Source organism: Anser anser (assembly GCF_964211835.1).
Source record: "Anser anser genome assembly, chromosome: 23".
NCBI lineage: Eukaryota > Metazoa > Chordata > Aves > Anseriformes > Anatidae > Anser > Anser anser.
In genome coordinates this window covers 972,422-994,195 of record NC_139744.1, presented here as the reverse complement: position 1 = coordinate 994,195, position 21,774 = coordinate 972,422, and the positions used below count along the sequence as shown (strand labels likewise).

Sequence of the window (21,774 nt, the reverse complement as noted above, 5' to 3'; positions counted from 1 at the left end):
AGGAGCCGGGTGCCCCTGTGCCAGCGCAGAGCTGGCCAAGTGCTGCGTCAGGCTCCGCGCGGCGCCCCCCGAGCAGCCGCTGCCTCCGCGGCCCCAAAAACGCGGAGCTCGGGAACCAGGGGGCTGCTTCTGGTGGAGCTGAGCGCTGGGTGCTGGCCCGAGGCTCTCCTCCCAGGCAGGGGCTGGAGAAGCGTTGGGTTTGACTTGTTTTTTTTTACTGCTAGTGGCTTCATCGGGAGCCTGCTCCCAGCAGGGGTGCGGGAGGGGGCGGCTCTCCCCTCGTCCCCGCTGTGTTCTTCCAGATGAATTTGCTTTTGATGAGGTGTAGCATGTAGTCGAAGCTCCTGTCAGGCGGTTTCGGCCTCCCATCGGCGAGCGAGTGGTTAGCATGACTGCACTAATGGCAGGAGATTAGAGGAAGTGATTAGCTTGCTTGAAAAATTGCAGCAAGTGCATTCGGCACAAGCGCGGGGCTGGTGCAGTGCGTGGCTGCGCCCTGTGCATTGCCGAGTGCAGTTCACCTCTCGCAGGGCTTTGTCTCGTCTTTTAGCCTTCCTCTACGTCAGTGTGTTGCATTTTGTTTCCACCTCTGATCGCAAGCTCTCCGAAACGAAGCCTGCCTGCATTTCCAAGCCGTTGTGGCGATGCCTGCCCTGCTGCCTCCCCTCCCTCGCGGTCCGACCCCAGGATGGGGACACGGCCTCCGAAGAGCATTGCGCCCTGCTCTTGGCTGTAGCCCGTCAATAACCCGTGGCCGTGGGCTGTGCGTGGGGGTCCCATGGCCCCCTCGCTGCATGGGGCGGGTGACACGGCTGCGGTCCCCGCGGCGTCCCGGGGCTGCCACCCGGCCGCTGCCAGCGGGGCGCAGGCAGAGCGCGCTCTTCGTCCTCGTTTCTCCGGTCACCGAAGCAGTTGCGGTGGCCTCGCTCTGCTCGGTGACTTCACTCGGTGTCTCATTAGAGGAAGAAACGGTCCTGTCAGGGATTGATTTTTGATCTCGGCGTGAGTCCCCAGCCCCGTCTCCCCCTGCTTCCTGCTCGCGCGGCTCTGCTCTTCCCGTCTCACCTTCCCTCCTGGCCGGCTCCGCAGCCTCCGCACACATCTGCGCTGCTGCTCTGCTGGCAGAGGTGCCAGTAAGGAGCCAACCAAACCCCGGCCATGGGGCTCAGCTGAGGCCTTGCCTCTCCCACTGATTCCTTATGGGGAACGTCGTTTCTCCATGGGTCTGGTCTCAGATGTTTGGGATTCCCCTGCCTTCCTTTCAAAGGCATTATTTTTCCCTTTCTCCTGCACCTAAAAGCCAACAAACTTCTGGGAAAGCGGGACGCTGGACAGGAGAGCAGAGGCTGGCAGCAGGCACCGGGACGTGTTGGTGCCAAGTGGGGCACGGGGGGTCGGTGGGATGGAACCAGGCACCCACCTCGGTGCTTTTCCTCCTGCACTGGTGGAGAGCACGCTGCCAGAGATCCTACAAAAGAGCAGCAGTGCTCATGTGCCCGGCCACCACGCTGGGAGCTCCCCAACGCTGCCCTGCACCCCCAGCCCAGCAGTTCAACAACGAAGGGTGAAGGCTGAGCCCCCCCGGCCCCTCCCCACCGCTCCAGCCCCAGAGATTTTTTGCTCTTCCCTGCACGCTGCAGCCCCAGGGGTGGGTTTGGGGCTGGCTCCTCGCAGCCAGGCCCGGCTCTCGCAGCAGGACTCCGGCCCCCCGCCTCCCCCGCACGCTGCTCCTGCCCCCCTGCCTCTGCTCCGGGCTAAGAGGAAGCATCGATTTGGTGTCTTGAGGGGCAGTTTATCGCTTTCCTGATGCCTGATAGATTGGAATTGATTCGCAGAGCAATTTGCCTGAGCAGCTCAGCTCGGAGCCGTGCTGCGCCCCGGCTCTGCAGCAGTGCGGCGGTGCCTCTGGGGCTGCTGCCCCGGCCCGCAGCGCTCGCGGCTCCGGGAAAACTCAAGGAGGGAGATGCGCAGGGCAGGCTGGCTTCTCACAGCAGCGCAAACGTACCTGCCTGCAGGGAAGGGGTGATGGCGAAGGCAGCTTTGCAGCAGCTCGGGGGCCTGGGTCCTGCACTGCCTTGGGTTTGTCCAGCCGGATTCTCCCCGAGGTGCGAGCGGGGCCCCGGCTTCGCGGGGAGCTCGGCTGCGCGTCGCCGCACGACTGCGGTGAGTCACTGACCCGCGCCCGCCCGCACGGAGGCAGCCGCCACGCTCGCCTGTCTCCGCGTGGCAGTGGGAGTGAGCTGGAGCTGCCAAGACGCTGGGAAAGCTCAGGGTCCTTTCGGGAGATGCTAAATCCGAACCCAGCGAGGGCACCCCACCACGCGCGAAGGCGGCACGTGGCTCTGCCTGTGCTTTCCCCCTGCTCCCACTTGGGATTTGAGCCCTTTGCGTCTCGGCATTCCTGCCTGCAGCTGGACCCATGCGCTCTGCATTGACCTCCTCTGGGCAGACACTTCCCTCCCCCAGCTCCGTGCCTCAGTTTTCTCCTGGTGTCCAGGGCCGGGGGGATCCCTAGGCTGGACCTGGCTGGGGCCACGTGGGCTGATCCTGTCCCCACTTCACCGCCTTGAGCTGCTGCTGCCGCGTGGGTGGGAGAGGAGACCACGACGTCTTGTGTCTATGCTGGGAGGAGCCTGGCCCCTGCTCTCCTTTATTTTTATCCAGTGTCTCTTGCCAGGGTGCACAGGGCTCCTTGCTCAGCTGCTCCCTGCTGGGGAAGGCTCTGCCCTGCTCCGCACCGACCCCCTCGTCCCGCAGGGCCACGCTTGCTGCCTTACCCTGGGCAGTTTCTGCTCAGGGGATGCCACCGGCTTTGTCCCCGTGCCAAAGCTGGTGGCAGGGCAAAGATTTGCCCCGGCTCCACCAGCCGTGACTCATCCTCTCTGCGTCACCTCGCCCTCCCCGAGCTCCCCCACCGCTTGTCTCGTTTTCCCTCGCCAAAGCCAGGGCAGCTCCAGGCAGCGTGCTGACGGGGCCGTGGTGCTGCGCAGCCTGCAGGGAAGTGCTTGGACGAGTATAGGAACAGCTCCAGGCTGGGAGCATCAGGAGTTCCCGGGGAGATGCTGAGCTGATCAGACAGCACCGAGAAGAGGGACGGGGCTGGGGAGGACAGGGCCGGTTCGTGCTTTTTGGCTGTTGTGCCAGGACGTGGTGCTGTGAGTGGGCAGGGACAGGCAGCGCAAGGACAGGGCGCCCTGCCTGCAAAAAGCACTCTGGTGGGAGCCGCGGGCTGTGTGGGCAGGGCTGGGGGCTTCTGGGGGCCATGTCCCCCTTCCTGCCAGTAGGAGGGGACAGGGGACAGCCTGCGTCACGTCCCCCTGGCAGCACAGAGGAGCATGGGGAGGGGGCTCCAGGCCGGTGGTGCCACTCCTGGTAGCACAAAGCGGCCGGGGGTGCTGGGGGAGCTCGGCTCCGTGTGCCCGCGTGGGTGCGATGACACCCGGCGAGGTGGGAAGTAGCTGCTGCTTTTTACAGGGCTGGCCAGATGGGATTTCTCCTTCAGCTCAGGTTTTGACAATGACAGGGGAATTCAGCTGATGGTTTCCCTGTTTCCAGAGCCAGGGCAGCGCCGCGCTGCGGTGCCAGCTGGGCTGCCCTGTGCTCAGAAAGGGAATGCACCCTGCCAGCACGGCTGCTGCCATCGGCCCCAGAGCTGTGCTCAGCTGCCTGGGACAGATCCTGCCCTGCCTCTGGGCTTCTCAGGCAGCTGCTTGGCATCTCCTGGGTGCCACCAGCTGTCACGGCCCCATGCCTGTGCCCAGGGGACGCGCTGAGACGCACCAACGCATTGCACGGCCTTGGGTGGGCTCCTCGGTCCCACGCAGCTGCAGTGGCCTCGGCGGGTGCGGGCACAGCCAGGGCACGTTGTGGCTGGGGATGGGCAGGGCCAGGTCTGCAGGGACGGATCTGGGCTGCCGCCACGCGGGTACCGTGTCCCTGCCAGCCTGCGGGTGTCCCGGGCACGGTGCCGGCACAGCGGGGCCACGGGGGCTGCGCCAGCCTGGCTGGGAAGTTCCCGATGAAGCGGTCGGCGGGTGGTGTTTTATCTTCCCTGGTTCCACTTGAATCGGAGAGTGAAAGGCATGGCAGGGAGCCTGCTGCTGAGCCGCAGCGTGGGGCTGCGGGGAGAGACCCTCGGGGGTGCGAGCGGCATTGCGCCCTGGGGACAGCCGTACCGCGGGCACGGCGAGGTTTGTGCTGGGACAGGCGCTAACGGTCCCATATGGGCAGTGGGGCAGTCACCCTTCCCGCAGCAGCCTCAGCACCACCCGGCCTCTCCCAGGAGGTTCAGTGCCAGGTTTCTATCAGCCCAGGAGCGAGAGAATCGCGAGGAAGCTTTCAGCCCAGCCGTCCGTGAGCTTTCAGTCCTCATATTGCTCTCTCCTCTGCACGAGGCCGCCGGGAGGCACGGGGAGGGCGTGCGAGCGCTCCCGCCTTGACACTCACGTGCTGGGATGACCCCGCCGGGCCATGGCACGTGGGTGCATGGAAGCCCAGGTTCGTGCCTTAGCCAAGCTGCAGGGGCACGCGCTGAGCCCCCCACCTGCAGCCCCCGAGCCAGGCAGAGATGCCCCCGGGAGTCATGGCTTTGGTAAGAAATCACGAAGTCTGCTGGTGCCGAGGCCCAGTGGGTGCACAGCGCACATCCCCGCACCAAACCAGGGCCAAGGGCTGCTGCGGGTGACGTCTCATCTGACTGCTGTCCTGGCTGAAACGTCAGCAAAATGCCAGGCAGGGAACAGCTGGAGAGAAGCCAGAGAGCATCCGCAGTGATCCTGGCCGGAGCGGTGCCACCCAGCTTTGTCCCTCCGTGGGGCACCGGCACCCACGCAGCTCTGGGCTGCGTTCACCAGGCTTGTCAGCCCCTCTGCGCAGGGCCTCGAGGCCACTTTACCACCATGGCCCCGTTTAGAAAGAGCTGCAAGTACAGCTTGGTTCAAGCACAGCAACACCTCTGCTGGTCTCCTCACCCCGGCGGGTCCCTGCCTGGGCAGGGGCTCTGCTCCTGGGGTCCCCTCCGAGCTGCTCAGCACAAAATGAGCTGAGGCAGCCCCAGGAGCAGCCGGGTGGGTCTCCTGCTGCCTTTCCCCAGCCGTTGCTCCAGCCCCACGTGCTCCACGGGGGCCTGGCAGCGCGGCAGGGAAGGGGTTAGCGCAGCGCGGGGCTCTCCGTGCGCGCCGTGCCGTGTCCCCGGGTGCTGTGCGCAGGCAGCGGGGCTGGAGCTCGGCGGCTGCGGCGTTCCGGGGAAGGCGAACGCCTTGTGCTCATCCCGCTGCCTTAATGGCCGGGCGCGGGGGAGCCACGTAGCTCCAAGGGCTTCTATTCTTTTGCCTCCCTTTCTCCCCAAATGTAATCTCTCCTTCCCCTCCCCACTCCCCCTTTTGTACAATTGCTTTCTTGGTCTATTTTTCATGCTCCGCTAACTGTCACGGCTTTCACGGCCCGCGTGAGCCTTGCTGCTTCATGAAGATTTATGAAACTGCAGTAATAAACTGTGTTTGAAAGATCCTCTTTATGATAAACCCCCGCCACGCTGCGGGCGGGGGGATCGGGACAGACCACCCTGCTGGCCGCCCACCCCGGCGTGGCTCTGGCAGGGCAGCACCCGCGGCACAGGGCAGGATTTTGGGGACCTCTCCCACCCGTGTCGGCCGGGGAGGGAGCAGGGAGCTGTTGGATAGTGGCTGCTCAGGCGGCAAAGCCCTGGTCCAGAGGAGCATCATCGCCAGCACGGGTGGGCTCCGGTGCCCCCCCCCCGCTGGGGTGGAGGTGATGGCCGCATCCTGCTAGGAGCCCGGGCTGCGGCCCCTCTGCTGGCAGGTAAGGAGGATGGATGGATGAATGGCTGAGCACTGCGCTCCCTTAACCCCCCGCTGCCTGGAGAGGGGCTTGCCTGGATTTTCCGTGGGATTTCAGCTGTCGTGGGAGCCAAGGAGCCACCTTTGGGCACTGGAGAGCTGGGGGCTTCCCCCCCCCCCATCCCACCGACGCAGTTTGCTGGCTGCTCGGAAGCTGTCCTGAGGGTAAGCGTGGAGCAGCCCAGGGCTGGGGCTGTGTCCTGCAGGGCTGCCTGCCTGGCCAGGCTGGGGCAGGGCTGCCCACGGCTCCCCCGGCCCAGTGACCCACTTGGAAGCAGCCCCGGGAGGCAGCCGCGTGCCAGGGGAGCGGGGAGCACCGTGCAGGATTTTATGGCTCCTGCACCCGGCCGTTGGCTCCTCCTTTTTTTTTTTCCTCCTTCGCTACAGTAAATGATCCACGGGTGCCTCCGGGCTGGGAGCACTGGGACGAGGTGGGGACGGGCGCGTGCATGGTCTGTGGGGGCTCCTCCTGGCCCCGCTGTCCTGGGCTTCGCGGTGCTGGGGCTGCCTCCCCCCGGCTGCTCCGGAGCTCAGCGAGGGGTGCGGAAGCGGATGCGGCACGGCCGGGGGTGGAAGAGCCCCCAGCGGCTTCCAGCTTTGCTCTGACCCCTGTGCGGATTGTGCAGGGCTTTTCAAATCATCCTTTTTAGTAGTCGGGGAGAGACAGCGAGCTGGCGCGTTCCACTCCCGGAGCGTGTAATTAGGGAGCGGGGAGCTGCATGCTGATGTGCCGCTCAGTGCCGAGAGGAGGAGGAGGGTGGGAAGGAGCCGGGAGCTCAGCCTCTCCCCAGGGCTGCCAAACCCCGGGGCTGGGGGAAGCACCACCCACCGCAGCACCCCAGGGTGCAAGGAAACCGCTCCCTCGCGGTGCCCTGAGCCCCTGTCCCTGCGCCTTCCTCCGGCTCGAGGCCTCCTCGCTGCGATGCTGCCTCTCTCCCCGGTGACAGCGAGGAGCTGCAGCTCCTTCCTCCCGGCGCTGTCTCTGCTGTGCCCGGGAGCTGTCAGGGCGCTCCTTCCCCCTCCTGCTGCAGCCACCCCGGACCCGCCGTTCCCACGGGACGCGATGTGCCTTCCCTGCAGGGGGACCTCGTCCCCGCGGTGCAGGTGCTGGATGCGTCCCCAGTGCCCTTCCTGCAGAGCAAGCGCTTGAAGGCAGGAAGGGGTTTGCTGCCCGAGAGCAAATCCTTGGTGAGAAGCTCTTTTAGGGGCTGTTACATGGGAGGAGAGGTGGGGACGGCAGCTCCTGGAAGGAGGGGGCTCAGCGGGGTGCTGAAGGAGGGACCGCTCCGTCCGCACCTCCCAGAGGGGCTGGAGCTTCGCAGGGCTCCTCAGCTCGTGGTGCCCGGGGTGCTCGCAGCCCCCTGCCCCGAGCCCAGCGCCGCGCTGCCTTCTGTGCTGCAAGCAGAAGGGCCGAGGTGGCCCCGTCTGACACCTCCCTGGTGGCATCGCCCCGGAGGGCTCCGAGGGCGTTTTGCACGTGACGGATGTGCCGCGATGACCTCCGTGCAGGGGTGATGCGGGGACCAGGCCGAGCCGGGGCTCAGGGGTTTCAGCTCTCGCTCCAATCCTGCTGCTGTCCAAGGCGGGATGGCTCCGGGGCTTTTGCTGGGGGCTGAGTGCTGGTGTCACCAGTGCATAGCAAAACCCCTTGGATGACCTTGAGCAGACGAGTTATGTCGGTAGCACACACTGGAGTCTTGTCCTACACTAATAACACGACTGCTTGTTATAAAGCTAATATGTTGGGCTAATAAATAATTAAGGGGAGAGGAAAAGCTCTCTATGATTTGCTTAACAGGAGCTTGGGAAGGAAGGGGGAAAAAGAAGGACAAGGAGAGAGATGAATAATGGATCAAGGTTAAATGGTGAGCGAAAAAGGCGCGCCTTAGCGTGGTGAATTCCTGCAACACGAGTGCTGCAGGTTGCCAAAATAGTTACCGTGGCGGAGAGCTCGTGGCCTGGGCAGCACCGTGGGCTGGCCCCGGGCTGTGTGCCGTGGGCTCGGAACAGCGCGAGGTCCTCAGAGCCTCACCGGCAGCTTCTTGGGGCGGCACCGTGGGGCGCTCTGCAGTGGGCTCTGTGCCACGGGTGGCCTCGTCTCGCAGCCACCGAGGAGGTGACAGGCGTTGGCAGCGTGCGGGGACTTCCAGGCATTAATTACCACTTGCATCGCGCGTGCTGGGCGCAGCTTCCCTAGAAATTAGAATCACAATGTGCCGCTGGTGGCTGGCCCGTGCCCGCGAAGGGACGAGCCCTTCCTGCACCCGCACCCTGCTGGCACCCGCTGCCCTGGTCTGGGCTCTGCAAAGGCTGGGGTGGGCAAGGGGGGGTCCTGGCGGCCCCCAGCAGCAGCAGAGTGCAGGCACTGACGGGCGGCCGCGAGCCCCCACCACCCCGGCCCACTTTTCATTTTCTTTTTGGTCTGTCTGTGTGTCTGTGTCCCTCCGTCTGTCTGTGCTCCGGGTGGTGCCCAGCTCGTGTGTCTTGTCTGTGCCGTTTTGGTGCCCCAGCGCTGTTTCGTACATGTTTCAGCCCAGATGTAGTGGCCCCGGTAGCACCCCAGCCCCTCTGCCCCTCCTGCAGCCCCCAGCCCTGTCTGACCCCAGCCCCCATTGCAGGGGGACAAACCCCGTGCCACCCACCCGCCGGTTGCGTCCCCTCGGGGGATGACCCAGCTCCCAGCGGGGCTCAGCCTTATCTCAACACCACCTCTGGCCTCTAGCTTACAACCCCCCCCAGCCCCATCACGGCACCCCAAATCCCCCCGGGGCCCTGACCCTGCTCTGTTCTCCCCGCGCAGATCCCGACAGGACGAGCACCCACATGATCTCGGCGGACGATGCCGAGTACCCGCGGGAGTACCGCACCTTGGGCAACGGCACGCGGCGCTTCTCCAACGTAGGGCTGGTGCACACCTCGGAGCGCCGGCACACCGTCATCGCCGCCCAGAGCCTCGAGGCCCTCACCGGCCTCCAGAAGTCGGAGATGGAGCGCAAGCGGGACGCCTTCATGGACCACCTGAAGAACAAGTACCCGCAGCACGCGCTGGCGCTCCGGGGGCAGCAGGAGCGCATGCGGGACCAGGTAAGGGGCGTCTGCTCGGGGGGGGGGGGGGACACCCCACCTCGCCCCGTGGGGCTGTCCGGTGGGGCAGGGGCTCACTGGGGGCCTGGATGCAGCATGGAATGGGAGCTCCTCTCCCCCAGGGCTGGGGTCCCGGGGCAGATTTCCCCCGCACGGAGTGGATTTGATCCCGCTGGCTGTCGGCGGAGGCAGTGGGTGTTTCTCTGCGCACGCAGGCAGAGGGACGGACGTGACGGCCACAAGGTGGCTTCACCCCACCGAGGAGAGGGCACCCACGCAGGTCTCTGCGGGTTTCAGCTGCCCCTGAGGATGTAGGTGCAGAACTGCAGCCAGCCCCGGCTGGAGCAGCACAGGGATGGGGACAGGGATGGGATGGGGTTGGGGACGGGGATGCTCTCTGAGCCGGGGCAGTTCTGTGCAGGGATCTCCTTGCTGCTGCCTGGGCAGGGCTCCGGGGACGTGGTGTGAGCGTGGGGACTGTGGGGAAGGGTGAGCAGAGGCATTGAGGGGCCACGGCTCTGCTCCAGCACACGCTGCTGAGCTGCGCAGGGCAGGGGCTGTGAGCGGGCAAGGTGCTCCCAGGGTTTGGTGCCAAAAGGGGACGTCCCTTGGCTGCCTGATCCCGGGGGCTTGACTGCACAGGGGCCTTGGAGTGGGCCACGGCCAGCAGGTGACACCAGCAGGCAGCCTTGCTGAAAGCAGCAGAGCCCGAGGGTCCCGGGGGTGGCATCCACCCTCGTGCCTGGGGGTGCCCCCAGGGTGCTGCACGGGAGCGCCCAGGCTGCTCCTCCAGGTAGAAGCGAGCCCCAGCCCCGGGGCCCGCCAGGGCAGCAATAAATCCCCACCTAAACTGTCGCTTTTATAAAAAGGCACAGGGGAGGGCGAGCGCGGAGCAGCTGGAGGAAGTGGCTGGAAAGAAATCTTATATCATCTCCAACTAGACGCCTCCCCGAGGGATGGAGGCGACGGCTCCCAGACTATCGCGGCGGAAAGAAATAGAGCTTTGTAAGGAAAAGCGGCAGCTCCGCGCCGCATCCCGCCAGCCCCCGCCTGTCCCCGCTCCCTGCCTGCCTGGGGCCGGGGGGGCAGCGCCGGGGGTCCCGCTCTGCAGCCCCTCTCCGTGCAAACAGCTCATGGCTGGATGCGAAGAGGAGCAGCCAAACCCTGCGCTGCTCTCCGCACTGATTTGCACCAGCCGAGCATCCAGGTGTTGGCTACGGGCTTGCAAGCGGCGCTCCCTGCCTCGGGGCGGTGTTTGCGGCAGGGTGGGGGCGAGGATCCTGCTCTTGTCACCCTCCAGCAGGAGCTGTGCTGGCTGGTGGCGGTGGCTTTGCCATCCCCGAGCAGGGCGCTGCCCGCGGGATGCTTCAGGAGCCGTCCCGGGGCCTCCAGGGGGGCGTGGGCCATATCCCGGCCTTCTGCTCAGAGGCGAAGTGACATTTCTAGCCACAGAGTGATATTACTTAGCAAATAACTAGGAATCTTTCCCTTATTATTACAGAGATTTAAAGACTTTTTTTCTTTAGGCAGCAGCTGTAAAAGAAAAATCCAGCTAGTGTTGACTCGGGGGCTGGTGAGCTTTGGAGGGTTTTAGGAGGCGAACAAAAGACCTTCTGGATTCTGGAAGCATCTTCTGAGTTTGCAGCCGCAGGCTCCAGCCCGGCGCTTGGGGCCGTGGAGCCCGCGCAGGACACCCCTGGGGATGGTGGTGGGGGGCGGCGGGCGGTGGGCTCCCCGTGCTCCTCGGGCGCGGGCACGGCGCCCGCCCCAGCCCCAGCTGAGCATCGCCTTCTCGCAGCTGGTGGGGAAGGGGAGGAAAGAAACCGTGTGCGTATGTTTTCATTTTCCCTACAGGCGGTAAATAATAACGGGGAGAAAATGAAAATAGAAACAATGGAAACCTGGGGGCAACCTTAAAATGACATTGGGATACAACGCTCTGGGCCTGCCTGAAACGTGCGGAACTTGCTTCGGTATTTTGAGGGAGCCCGGCAGATATTTCAGATCGCAGGCTTTGCTGTTTTGTGGGTTTTGTTTTTAAAAAATTGCATATGAGAGGGTTTACACAATCAAAGGTGAATGAAAATATTTCATAAATGTCAACATCCCTTTCAGCATGGCAAAGCCCGCAGCAAATTGCAGTTGTACTCATGCATAGGAGCTGGAAAGCAAGCGCAATATTAATTTTAATCGTATGTATGTATAACAGAGCAGGGAAAAAAAAAAAGGCAAATAATTGTACCAACACCCAACAGACTGCTAGCAAATCTGCAGAGAAGTCTGAGGCAGCAGCTAGCTAATTTAAAACCCAGATGGGAGAACGCGTTAAATGGGCACGTTAACAATAAAGGGAGGAATGGGACCGCGAGCCTGGCCGATGGAGCACAGCGGCCACGGGGCTTCGGGGCTGTGCCTGGGCTAAATCCTGCCCCCGTGGGGGAGATGCGGCAGGAGAGGGGCAGGACGGGGACGGCACAGCCGGGTTTCTCAGTTCCACCTGCAACGATGTCTGGGGACACGGGACGTGGGTAGGGCTGCCCTGGGGGCCGTGGGGCTGCCTGCCCCTGCAGGGACCGCTGCCAGGACGTTAGGAGCGCTTGGAACAGTGATAACACGAAGGTTTTAACGGGGTCATCCTTCCCCGCGCCCCTCCTTGTGTCTCGCTAATATCCAGATTGCTTTCAGATGTGCTTTTCTGCCCCGTGATTGGGGGTACCAGCCTGAAACCAGTGTTGTTATGCAGAGAAACGGTTAACCCCAGAAATTAAGGGATTACGAACGCCCCTTTGACCAGTTCGGCGCGTGCATGCCAGCTGAAGCCCCGTCTATTCGGGCAACTTGCAGCTCACGAGCTGCAGCACGGGGTTAAATACCACAGCAGAGCTGGGCAGGAACCTCCGTCAGGTCTAAAGAAAAGTATGTAAAAGCTTGGATTTAAGCTTGTCCAGTTCTGCTGCAGAAAAAAGAAATAAATAAAAGGCTCAAGCTAAGTGTTAATGTGTCCGTGGTGCCTGACAGCAGCAGATTTGCAGCTGCCCGGAATAAATGCGACTTTGGAATAAATAAATAACAGCCAGCGCAGATGAGCGCACCCACAAATCCGGGCCCGTGGCCTCTCCTGCCTCACCAAGGGGCCCCTCTGGTGCTGCCGTGGGGGCAGGATCAGTCCCATGGGCAGGGGTGCAGCAGGCTGGGGGGTGCTGGTTTGTTGCAGCTGGCTTCGCATCCCCGTTCCCCCCCAAAATTGGGGGTCTCAGCTGCTTCCCCTTCTGCAGTGGGGTGTGCCCTGTGCGGGGGCTGCGTGCTGGGGCAGGGGGCTGCGTGCTGCTGGTGGCTGGGGCTGTGGGCACGGCTGAGCAGGGAAGGGGAACTGCTCTTCTCTCCCTGCTGCACACAACTTTTTTTGCATAAAATTTTAACAGTTCTTTGCCTGCAGGGCCTGGCAGCCGCCTCCCAGGGCTTATGAGCGCCGTGTGCTGCAATTTGGGCCAGTGGGACACTTGGCTCCAGCACCGCGCAGCTGCTGCAGCCCCCAGCTCCTGCCCGTGCCCCTGGTCCCGCACGCTGATGCTCGAACCCTGCTCCCCTCCAGGAGCTCCGGCTGATCGCAGAGGGCGTTAGGAAAACCCTGCTGGTTCCATTGCACTGAGGTTGTTTGGAAAATCCTGCTGGTTCCATTGCACGGAGGTTTTTAGGAAAATGCCGCTGATTTCGTCGCCCTTGTGGCTCTCGGGCCTTTCGGGGGGGCGCTTCGGCGTGTTGGTGTCAGAGGGAAAACCCTGGGGGCCCTGGGGCTGTGGGAACCGGGGGCTGTGACGGTGCGTGTGTGCGTGTGCGCATGTGCATGCTTGGGCGTGTGCGCATGCCTGCACACAGGTGCACACGTGTGTAGGTGTGAGTGCATGCACATGCCCTGCTGTGCACACGTGTGTGTGCGCGTCGCGCAGGTGTGCACACGGATGTTCGTGCATGTGCGTGCGTGCGCATGCACAGGTCTGCACACGTGTGTAGGTGTGTGCGCATGCACAGCTGTGCGCACGTGTGTTCATGCATGTGCGTGCATGCACGCGCACAGGTGCACACGCGTGGACGCGCATGCATGCATGCGCTTGCGTGCGGGTGCATGCGCACAGGTGCGTGCGCGTGCATCATTGTGCATGCACGCGTGTGCGCGCGCACCGTGCCCGCAGCCCCCCCCCCCCCTTTACCCCCCTCCCCGCTCCGCCTCCTCCTCCGGGGGGGGTGTGGGGGGGGGGTGCGCGCGCGGCGCGGCGCCCGGTGGAGTCGCGGTTGCCATGGCGACCGCGCCCCGCGATAAGGGCGGGCGGCGCGGGCCGGCGGCGGCCGCGGGAGGCGGCGGCGGGCGGGGGGGGGTGGGGGGGGGGGCGGCAGCGGCCGCTCCGCGCAGCGCCACCGGGCCCCGCCCGCCCCCGGGCCGCGCTGCGCTGCGCTGCCGAGCGGGGAGCGGCGGCGGCGGCCACCGGGGCTGAGCGGCGCTGCGGGGCCACCTGCCGCAGGTACCGGGCCGGGGGGGGGGATGTCCGTCCGTCCGTCCGTCCGTCCGTCCGTCCGTCCCCGGTACCTTCATCCCCCCCCCCCCGCCCATCCGAGCATCCCCGTCCCCGCATGTCCTGACCCCCCCCAACCCCGTATCCTGCCCTCCTCGCCCCCCATCCCTGCTCTTCCCCCGGGGGCATCCCCCCGGCCCCCACGCGTCGCCCCCTGGGGCCGGGGGGGGGGTCCGCGGGCAGCCCCGCACCGTCCCCGTGCCCCCCCCCCGCCCCCCGGCGGGGGCCGATCGCTTCCTACGGGCAGCCCCGGGTCCCCCCCCCCCCCCCCGCCGTTAGCACGGCCCCCCACGGCTCGTGGGAGCGGGGGGGGGGGCGCCGAGACCGCCGGGGGGGGGGGCACGGGGGGGCTGCCGTGATGGCGGGGGAGCGGCGCGGTCCTGCGGCTCTGCCCGGTTCCCCCCTCCCGGCTCTGCCCGGTTCCATCCCCCCGGGAGCGGCTCCCGGGGCCGTGCAGGGGTCTGGGGGCCGCCCCCCTCCCGTGGGGTTCACGCAGGGGGGAGCGATCCCGGGGGCGCCGAGGGGTCATTGCCGGGGGTCGGTGCCAGTGACCGCAGCGGGCGGGGGGGCAGCAAGGACCGTGCGGCCCCGGCCGGGGGGAGGGGGGGGGCACCGAGCGAGCTCCCGGCGGCGGGGGGGTCCCGCTGCTCCCCGCCCGTTCCCCCCGGGGCCGGTGCTGAGCGGGGTCGCACCCGGCGCTGCGGGAACCGGGGGGGGGGTCCGGGGGGTCCGCAGCCCGCACCGCCCCCCCCCGGCTCTGCCGGTGCCGGAGTGGCCCCGGGGTGTCCCCGCGGTCCCCAGCCCGGTGCCAGCACCGCTCACCCTGCACGTCCCCCGGTGCTCGACCACCCCCGCGTGCCGTTGCCATAGCTACTCTGCGATGGGAGCAACTTCTCCCCGGTTTTCCTGGCCCCCCCCTTGTCGTGTGTCCCCCCCCCCCCGACCCCCCCATCCCTGCTCCCCGTCCCCGCTGCCCGCAGCAGGCAGAGGAGGGGGCGCGCGGTGCACGGCCCCTGCTGCTCCCTGCCCCTCTGGGGCCGGACAGCCCCCGCTGCAGCCCCCCCCCCGCCCAGCACCCAGGCTGTCCGGACCTCTGGAGCTCCTGGAAGGCCGTACTGGGAGGCTGTGGCCACCACACCGAGTTTTACCCGAGCAGGAGGGAGTTTCTGACGCCCCTGTGCAGCCAGCTCGAGCGGCCTCGCCGTGCAGCCCTGCGTGTGCCGGGGGGGTCGGAGCGGGCTGGGGATGTGCTGGGCCCCGGGGAGCTGCAGCACAAGGGGGTGCCAGAACCTGGACGTGGAGGCCACAGCAGGGAGATTCCGAGGCCAAGCAGAGCGGTTGCATGGCTCATCCTCAGCAGCGCTCCGGTCCTAACGCAGCCGTCGCCGCCTGGGGCTGCGTTTTCCTAACGGGCGTTGCTGCCGACTTGCTTCGTATTGGCATCGTGGAAGGAGGGCGCTTGAGTAAGGGTCAGGAGCACAAATCCACTGATGTCCAAGGGCGTTTGTGCGCTAACATCATCTGAGCTCTTTCAGAGGCTGCCTTGTAGGTCTGGGCTGTAATTACTGTCGGAGAGCTGACGAGGCTACAGCAGGAGCTCTTGGAGAGGCCGGTGCATGGGCGGGCGAGGGATGGGGCGTTCCTGCAGGCTTTGAGCAGCACGTCCTGGCTGGGCTGGGGTATTGGTGCTGGCTGCCCCCAGATCACTGTGGTCGCTGCCATCGCACCTCCAACAGCATCCCTCAGCAGCCGTCAGAGCCTCCTTGGGCTGGGGACTAGAGAGGGCTGCAGTAAAATCCAGGTCCCTGCCCAAGGATGCTTGTGCCTAAAAGAGGAGACGCAAAACAAGCGTCTCGGTGCCCTTCTTGCGGTGGGGTCTGGGCTATGGGGAGTTTAAGTGGCTCCCGGAGCCCCTTAGAAGCCCAGGCGTGATGTGAACTGGATCCAGCGCTCCTGGATCCCGGTCTCGGCTCACGCTGGCCTTTCTCCCACATGCTGTGATGCTCAGGCTGGAGAGGTCCTTCTGCAATAATTACAAGACCTCGGATGACAGTATCTGCAATGCACAGTGTCGGTGTCTCTTCATGTATCTGGTTACTGTTTGCATTCAGCTCTATCTTGTCATTTTGCTAATTCAGCTTCTCTTGTGCTGAAAAGCATTAAAAACTTTAATAAGGAGAAACAGATTAACTCTACTTTGCTGTTATTTTTCAAGGAGATTTTTGTTTGTCAAGACATTGTGCCTGAGGGGGACTCGATCAGAAATTGGAACTCCTGAAAATGAGTTAATTAAAAAGCCAATGAAACTGCCGCTGTCCCTCCCTTCGGTGGAGTGTGCCGGGGATGCTGCTGCTGCCCATTTTAGAGGGACGCAGTTGGTGCTGCCTTGTTAATCACTAACAGATTTGTGTTATAATTGTTAACCGGAGGAAGCCTGCCTTGGTCAAGGCAGTGACTCACTTGGATTTCATTTACCTACTGGTCTTCTCCTGGGACTATCACAAAGACTGAATTTTTAGAATTTAGTTAACTATGTAATGTTCTTAGCTATGCTCCCCCAGCTCTGGTTCTCCTCTGGTCTGCAGTGTGCATGTGTGTGGATGCTGGCGCAGCTCTGAGCGGTTCTGTGTGCGCGGGTTCCCTTATGGCTCACATGTGTGCCCGAGCAGACTTTGTGCTTGCATGCCTGCTGGTTCCGACGTGCACGCCTGTGCACATGTGTGCGCATCTGTGTTTTGGGAGGGCCCCGAGTCCTCGTTAGTCGCTCATTTTGCAGCATCACGGACATGACTTTCATTGTAATTATAATCTCAGCCTTTGTAATTCCTCATACCTTCTGCACAGCTCTGCTGCAAGCGAGCTGCCTGTTTTATCGGTTGTAACAGGGCTGTCGTTTCAAATCCTCTCTCAGACCATTATCTCCCTTTGATGCTTTTGAAGAGCCAGCGATATGTTAATTCTACCTTGGCCCTCTCCTCTTCCCTTCTCTTTGTGCCAACCCACGCCTGGCCAGATGCGGGGCCGCTGGGGGACAGCTGGGGGTCTGCTGGGGCTGCCCCTGGTCCCACGGCAGCTTTGGTGGAGCCGCTGGCGGGAGGCAGCCCCGAGAGCTGGCCGCTCGCTCAGCGCCGTGCCCCTCTCCCACGCCGCCACCTTCCCCGCGGGGATGGGGCGTACCTGGGTGACGGGAACGGGGGGGGGGCTCTGGGGGAAACGGGCTGGTAGAAAATGAGCTAAACCGGGCAAAGAGCCGGCTCTGAAACCTGCTCCGCGCCCCGCAGAGCTCGGTGCCGTGGCAGTGCCTGCAAGGACAGATGGAGCCCTGCGACGCCCGCGGGGGATATCTGCCCTCGCCGCACGGCACCAGGTTGGCAGCCCCAGACCTGGACCAGCGCGGGGTCCCATCTGCAATAAGGTGGGGCTGAGCCCTGCAGCCACCACCAAACCAAGCGCCCTGCTGAGCACCTTCCCCCTTCCGGGGGCTCCATCTGCGCCATGCAGAGGCAAACCGGCCTCGGGCTGATGCTCCGGCTGGGGAGCTGCGAGGGGGCCCAAATCCACGGGTGTCTGTGAGCGTGGGACGAAGGGGCGCTGTGCCGTGCCGTCCTGGCGCCTGCTCACCCTGACCACACCGCATCGCTTCCAGAATATTCCCCATCCCCTGCCTTGGCACTCGGGGTTCAGACAAGCTCATCACTGGTTTGATGTGGAGTGGCTGTGTGTGGTGGGGGTGTAATTTATGGACTTTGTGATAAGCCTGTCCAGTCATCCTAAAATAATAAATAAAATACATACCAAGGGCTGGTGAGAGATAGGATCAGTAATATCAGGGCCTGAGGAAAATTACTGCGACTCTCCAACAGCAAAATAAGGAGCGTGGAGGAAAACAAGCCAGAGAGGGAGCAAGTTGGGAGCATCGCCTCGGGGCTGGGTCCAGGCCCTTCGGGCTGGGGGGCTTGGCCCTGTCCCACCGCTCTGCCCCTCCTGGCTCCTGTGCCTGGAGCCCGAGCGTGACCTCGGCCCTGCGTGGGGCTGGGAGAGCCCGTGGCGAGTCTGGCAAGGAGGGGGGTGAAGGATTCACTCCTGTTTCCTTTGAAATTGGCTTTGGTTTATGGAGGGTCCCCTGTGCAGCCCTCCCAGAGAGGCAGCACCCCAGCTGGGCTGGGGGGAGCTCGGCTCAGGGCTGGGGGGTCCCGGGCAGAAGCCCCGTTACAAAGCAGTTCCGTCTGCTGTGGAACTTGAGATGCTTCCAAGTCCAGGAGCGGCGTGTGAAGCCCTTCAGCATCGCTGCAGTCCTGCTCACCTCCAGGACACGCAGAGACAGGTTCGTCAGGAGCCCGCTGCTGGGCGTGCGGCCACCCCGGCGCGGGGCTGGGCTCCGTCCCGTGCCCAGGCTGCAGCTCCGGGAGCTGGCCCGGTTGCTGGATGCCCTGGATGGCTTTGTCCGGTACTAAAACGTGTTCCGAGGCAGCTTCTTGCTCTCAAGCTCCCGGTGTTTTGGAATAGCGTTACGTGCCCAGGATAGGCTTGGATCCTGCTGGTTGTTGTCTCATAGCACCTGGTAATCAGGGCTCTGGGCTTCTGTTCCCGGTTGTGCCTCTGAGTCACGGTGTGCCCTTGGAAAAGACCTTTGTGCCTTGAGGCTTGGCCGCGTGAGCAAACTGCGCTTGTTTGACTTGAATCACTTCTAAAACAGTTTTAGTTGGTTTGATGCAGAACTTGTTGTGGGTCTGCTCATGTCTTAGGGAATAGTAATGGAAATGCGCCTGTGTCGATCTCGAGTTGGAACAAGGGTGTTCTGAGGCTGCAGATCAGCCTAACAAGTGAACTTACAAGAGAGTTTGTGCTGATGTAGAGTCACCTTCCAGTTACCTTGTCAGGAAGGGTTAACACCCTGGTGGTGGACTGTCAAAGACCTTGGATGAATACTCCACGAGGGTCCAACCTTACCAAAGCTCTGCCTCTGTGCGCCCCGAGCACTGTGACAGGAGGTGCTTCGGCAGCCACCAGGGTCCTGCAGGGGCTGCTGGGGACTGGGGTCTTGGTGCAGGAGCTTGCTGTGTATTAAAACAATAATAAGGAAAGCATCCTCTTCCCAACGAGCTAGGTTTGCAGCCGTGGTGATTGTGGTGAAGAAGTAGCTACCGTGAGGAGCGGGGAGATTGGTGGCTTTGAGAAGGGAGGCAAAGAGAAGCCAAGAACTTTGATCCCAATAAAAGGCTGTTGGGACGGAAGCTGCTCTGCAGGTGTTTCTCCCACCCCCACCCATAATTTGCATGCTTCAGTGATATCAGAGCGCGCTCTCTTCCCAGCCAGGTGGTTCACACTTGTTGTCACCCAGCCAGGTGGATCGCACGTGTGGTCACCCGATCCAGCGCGCTGCTTCCTCCGGCACAGCCCCGCTGCAGCTGGCGCTGGCTGGCGTCGCCGGGGTGCTGTGGGACCGGCCCCGGTGTGGTGCTGGTGCGGTGCTCGTGGTGCTGGTGCGGTGCTCGTGGTGCTGCTGTGTGCAGTGCGTGTCCCACCCTGAAGCACTGCCACCGCCCCGATCAGCGCGGCGAGGAGCGCGCGTTCCTTGCTGGCCGTGCCCTCCCTGCGTGGTCCTCGGAGGGTCTCGTGCAGCCCTGGGGAGGCGGCCGGCCTGCGGCTGGGTCTTAAATGTGCCCCCTGCCCTTCAGGGCTGTCGCAGCCACAGCTCTGGGCATCCTCGGGAGTTTCGGTTCCACCTCTCCGCTGATTATCAGCGGGTGGCTTGGGAGAAGGAAGCTCCCGAGCTCTCCAGCTTGCTGGGCTGTGGCTGATGCCAGCTCCTGTCACTCGCTGTAGCACATTGGTTTGACACCGGTGGAAACGCCGCAAAGAAGCAACAGAGGGAGGAAGCAGGGGCAAACGGGGGGGATTGGAGGAGCCCTTTAAAACTGAACATTGTTCTGGCTTCCAGTACCGACTCCCAGGGCAGCAGCCTGACCAGCACGTGCCAAGACAGTGCACTCCAGAAATGATACTGGGCTGCTGTCCCGCTCCCCACTTCCTTCTGCTTCACTTAGTTTGCACCCCCGTCTGCGCTAAGTACCCCTCTCTGTCCCTTCCTGCCTGCTTGCATGATCCTCTTTCCCTGCGCAGCCGCTTCCCTTTCACCGGCCCTTAGCAGCATGAAGCGTAGGCAACCCATTGGGAGGGGATTTTAAGCAGAAACGAGAGCAGGTTTAATGTTGCAGTTTAAAGTCAACAATTCTCAAAAGGAAAACAAAAGTCAAAGCAGAATCTTAATGGTATTTTTTGTTTTCTTTTGTTTTGTTGTTTTATTTTTTGTTAGCAACCCAACTACTGGAGCTTTAAGGTCAGTATTTCTGATTTTTCATGCTTCTGTTTGAAATGCATGCACTTTTCCACCCTTGCCTCATCTCTGTGTCTATGCAGGGGGGTGGGAGCTTGGGGTTTTGCTCAGGATTCCTGTGCCAAAACAGTTTGTCCTCAGCTCGGCAGTAGCTTAAGCTCGTGAGAAGGGTCTCGTGCTTTTGGGATGAGTCGTGCAGAAGCAAAACTGTTACCTGAAAGGGAGGAATCCGTGTCCTGCCCTCACCTAGGCCACTACAAACCCGCAGGCAAATCCCGCTGCTCTTGAGTTATCTCACTGCAGCAGGGACAAGGACACCATTTCCTTAACTGTGGGAAAAGAACAGAAAAAAGCCCACCCCAAATGGGCTCAGAATCCACCTGTGAAGCTCCACCAGGAGAGGAACGTGTCTCCGTGCTGCTGTGTGGGCACAGGGCAGGCAGCGAGCTGCTCCACGCACTGGTGGAAGCTGCGTGCAGGAGGAGCACGGGTGCAGGTGGGAGGAACGTGGGTGCGCTTGGCAGCGTCCTGGCTCGGGGTACGGCGGGGGCTTCTGTGTGCCTGGCGGTGCCAGCCTGCACCTCGCAGGCGGTGGAGTGATGGAGAGGGAGGAGGAACGAGGGATTCCAGCACAAACTGTGTCAGGCCCCAGAGAACGGCTTTTGCAGGGTCTGCCGAAGGACACGCGGAGCAGACAGCAAAGCCATTTGCTCAGCTGATGGTTTTGAGCCCCGCGGAGAGGGTCGGGTGCTGCCTGAAGGAGGGGACGGGGCAGCAACGGGGGGTGCCCTGGGTGCCCAGGGGCTGGGGTGCTGCTGCCTCGGTCCTCGTGTCTGCCTGCATCCTCCTCCTTGGGGCTTGGTGTCGGGGAGCAGCCCGTCAGCAGGCTGCGGATGGCAGAGCAGGGGGCTCGCCGGTATCTGCTGCGTTGTGCCGGAGCCGTCGTGCCCGGCGCTGCCTCTCCCAGGCAGCACAAAGGAGACCCCGGCGGGAGCCTGTCCTGCCCGGCGCTGCCTGCCAGCACCTTGCAGACAGGCACCGTATTGTCTGCAGGGGGAAGTACGCATGTCCCTGCCTCCCTCCTCCTCGCCGGGGGATGCGGTGGCAACACTTCAAGGCCAGGCGTGTTGCTGGGTGACCTTGGCATGTTGTCCCTGGTGGGCCTGCTCTTCCTGTGGAAAAAACAGGCACTTGCCTCGGCTGGCAGCTCGGAGCTGAGTAGTCATAAAATGCATAATATGTGCACTTGTTCTGAGTGTTCATTCCTGGAGTACTTGCACTGTAAAATGCGTGCAAGCAGCAGCTCCATGAATATCCAGCTGTCTGAGTCCTCGCTGGCTGGTTTTAACCACATGCTCTCTGTGACATTTCCGGGGACTGGAGGGAAGGCACAAAAGCCTTGATTTTCTTTCCTTTTTTTTTTTTTTTTTCTTAATTTTTTGTAAGAAATGGAATGGGGATGAGCTCCGGGCACCCCAGGGGTGTCAGCGGCTGGGTGCTGGCAGGCACGCAGGGTGATCTCCTAGAGCTGTGCGTTTTTTCACTTTGCCTGCCGGGCGTAGCAGTGTCCCCTGGCTGTGTCTGCTCTAGAAATGCACCGGGAGTTAAATCGCCCCCACGCTCGCAGCCCGGGGACCTCAGCTGCCTGACCCCGCTACCAAGTGGGGCGTGAGCCGAAGGCAGCTGGGGATTGCTCAGCAGGGGCGAGCCGTGCGCGAAGCTGATGCCGGCAAGCAGGTGCCGGGGGCTTCCTCGAGGCCACCTGCGTCCCGGGGGGCTCGTAGCTGCAGGCCCCCCCTCGGGCAGAGAGCTGCAATCCGCAGGGACGGAGGGGACGGGCTGCGGGGAGCGGCTGTGCCGAATGCCCAGGGAGCCGGTGCGCAGGGCCCTGGGGCAGGACCTGCTCCCTTCCTGCCCCGCGGACAGG

General features: G+C 63.3%; 1 protein-coding gene across 16 annotated transcripts in view; it reads left to right on the top strand.

Moving 5' to 3' along the window:
- The window catches only part of SRCIN1 (SRC kinase signaling inhibitor 1), a 96,527-nt gene that overhangs the window by 49,293 nt on the left and 25,460 nt on the right, over nt 1–21,774 (top strand). For 11 of the 16 annotated variants that reach the window (XM_083809369.1, XM_083809362.1, XM_083809361.1 and 8 more), the window contains 2 exons: nt 8,659–8,942; nt 19,827–19,850. In XM_083809369.1, coding sequence (XP_083665495.1) covers nt 8,659–8,942; nt 19,827–19,850 — 308 coding nt within the window. Of the gene's footprint in view, nt 1–8,658; nt 8,943–13,321; nt 13,460–19,826; nt 19,851–21,774 lie in introns of those variants that run through there. The other 5 variants (XM_083809370.1, XM_083809373.1, XM_083809368.1 and 2 more) reach the window with 3 other exon arrangements.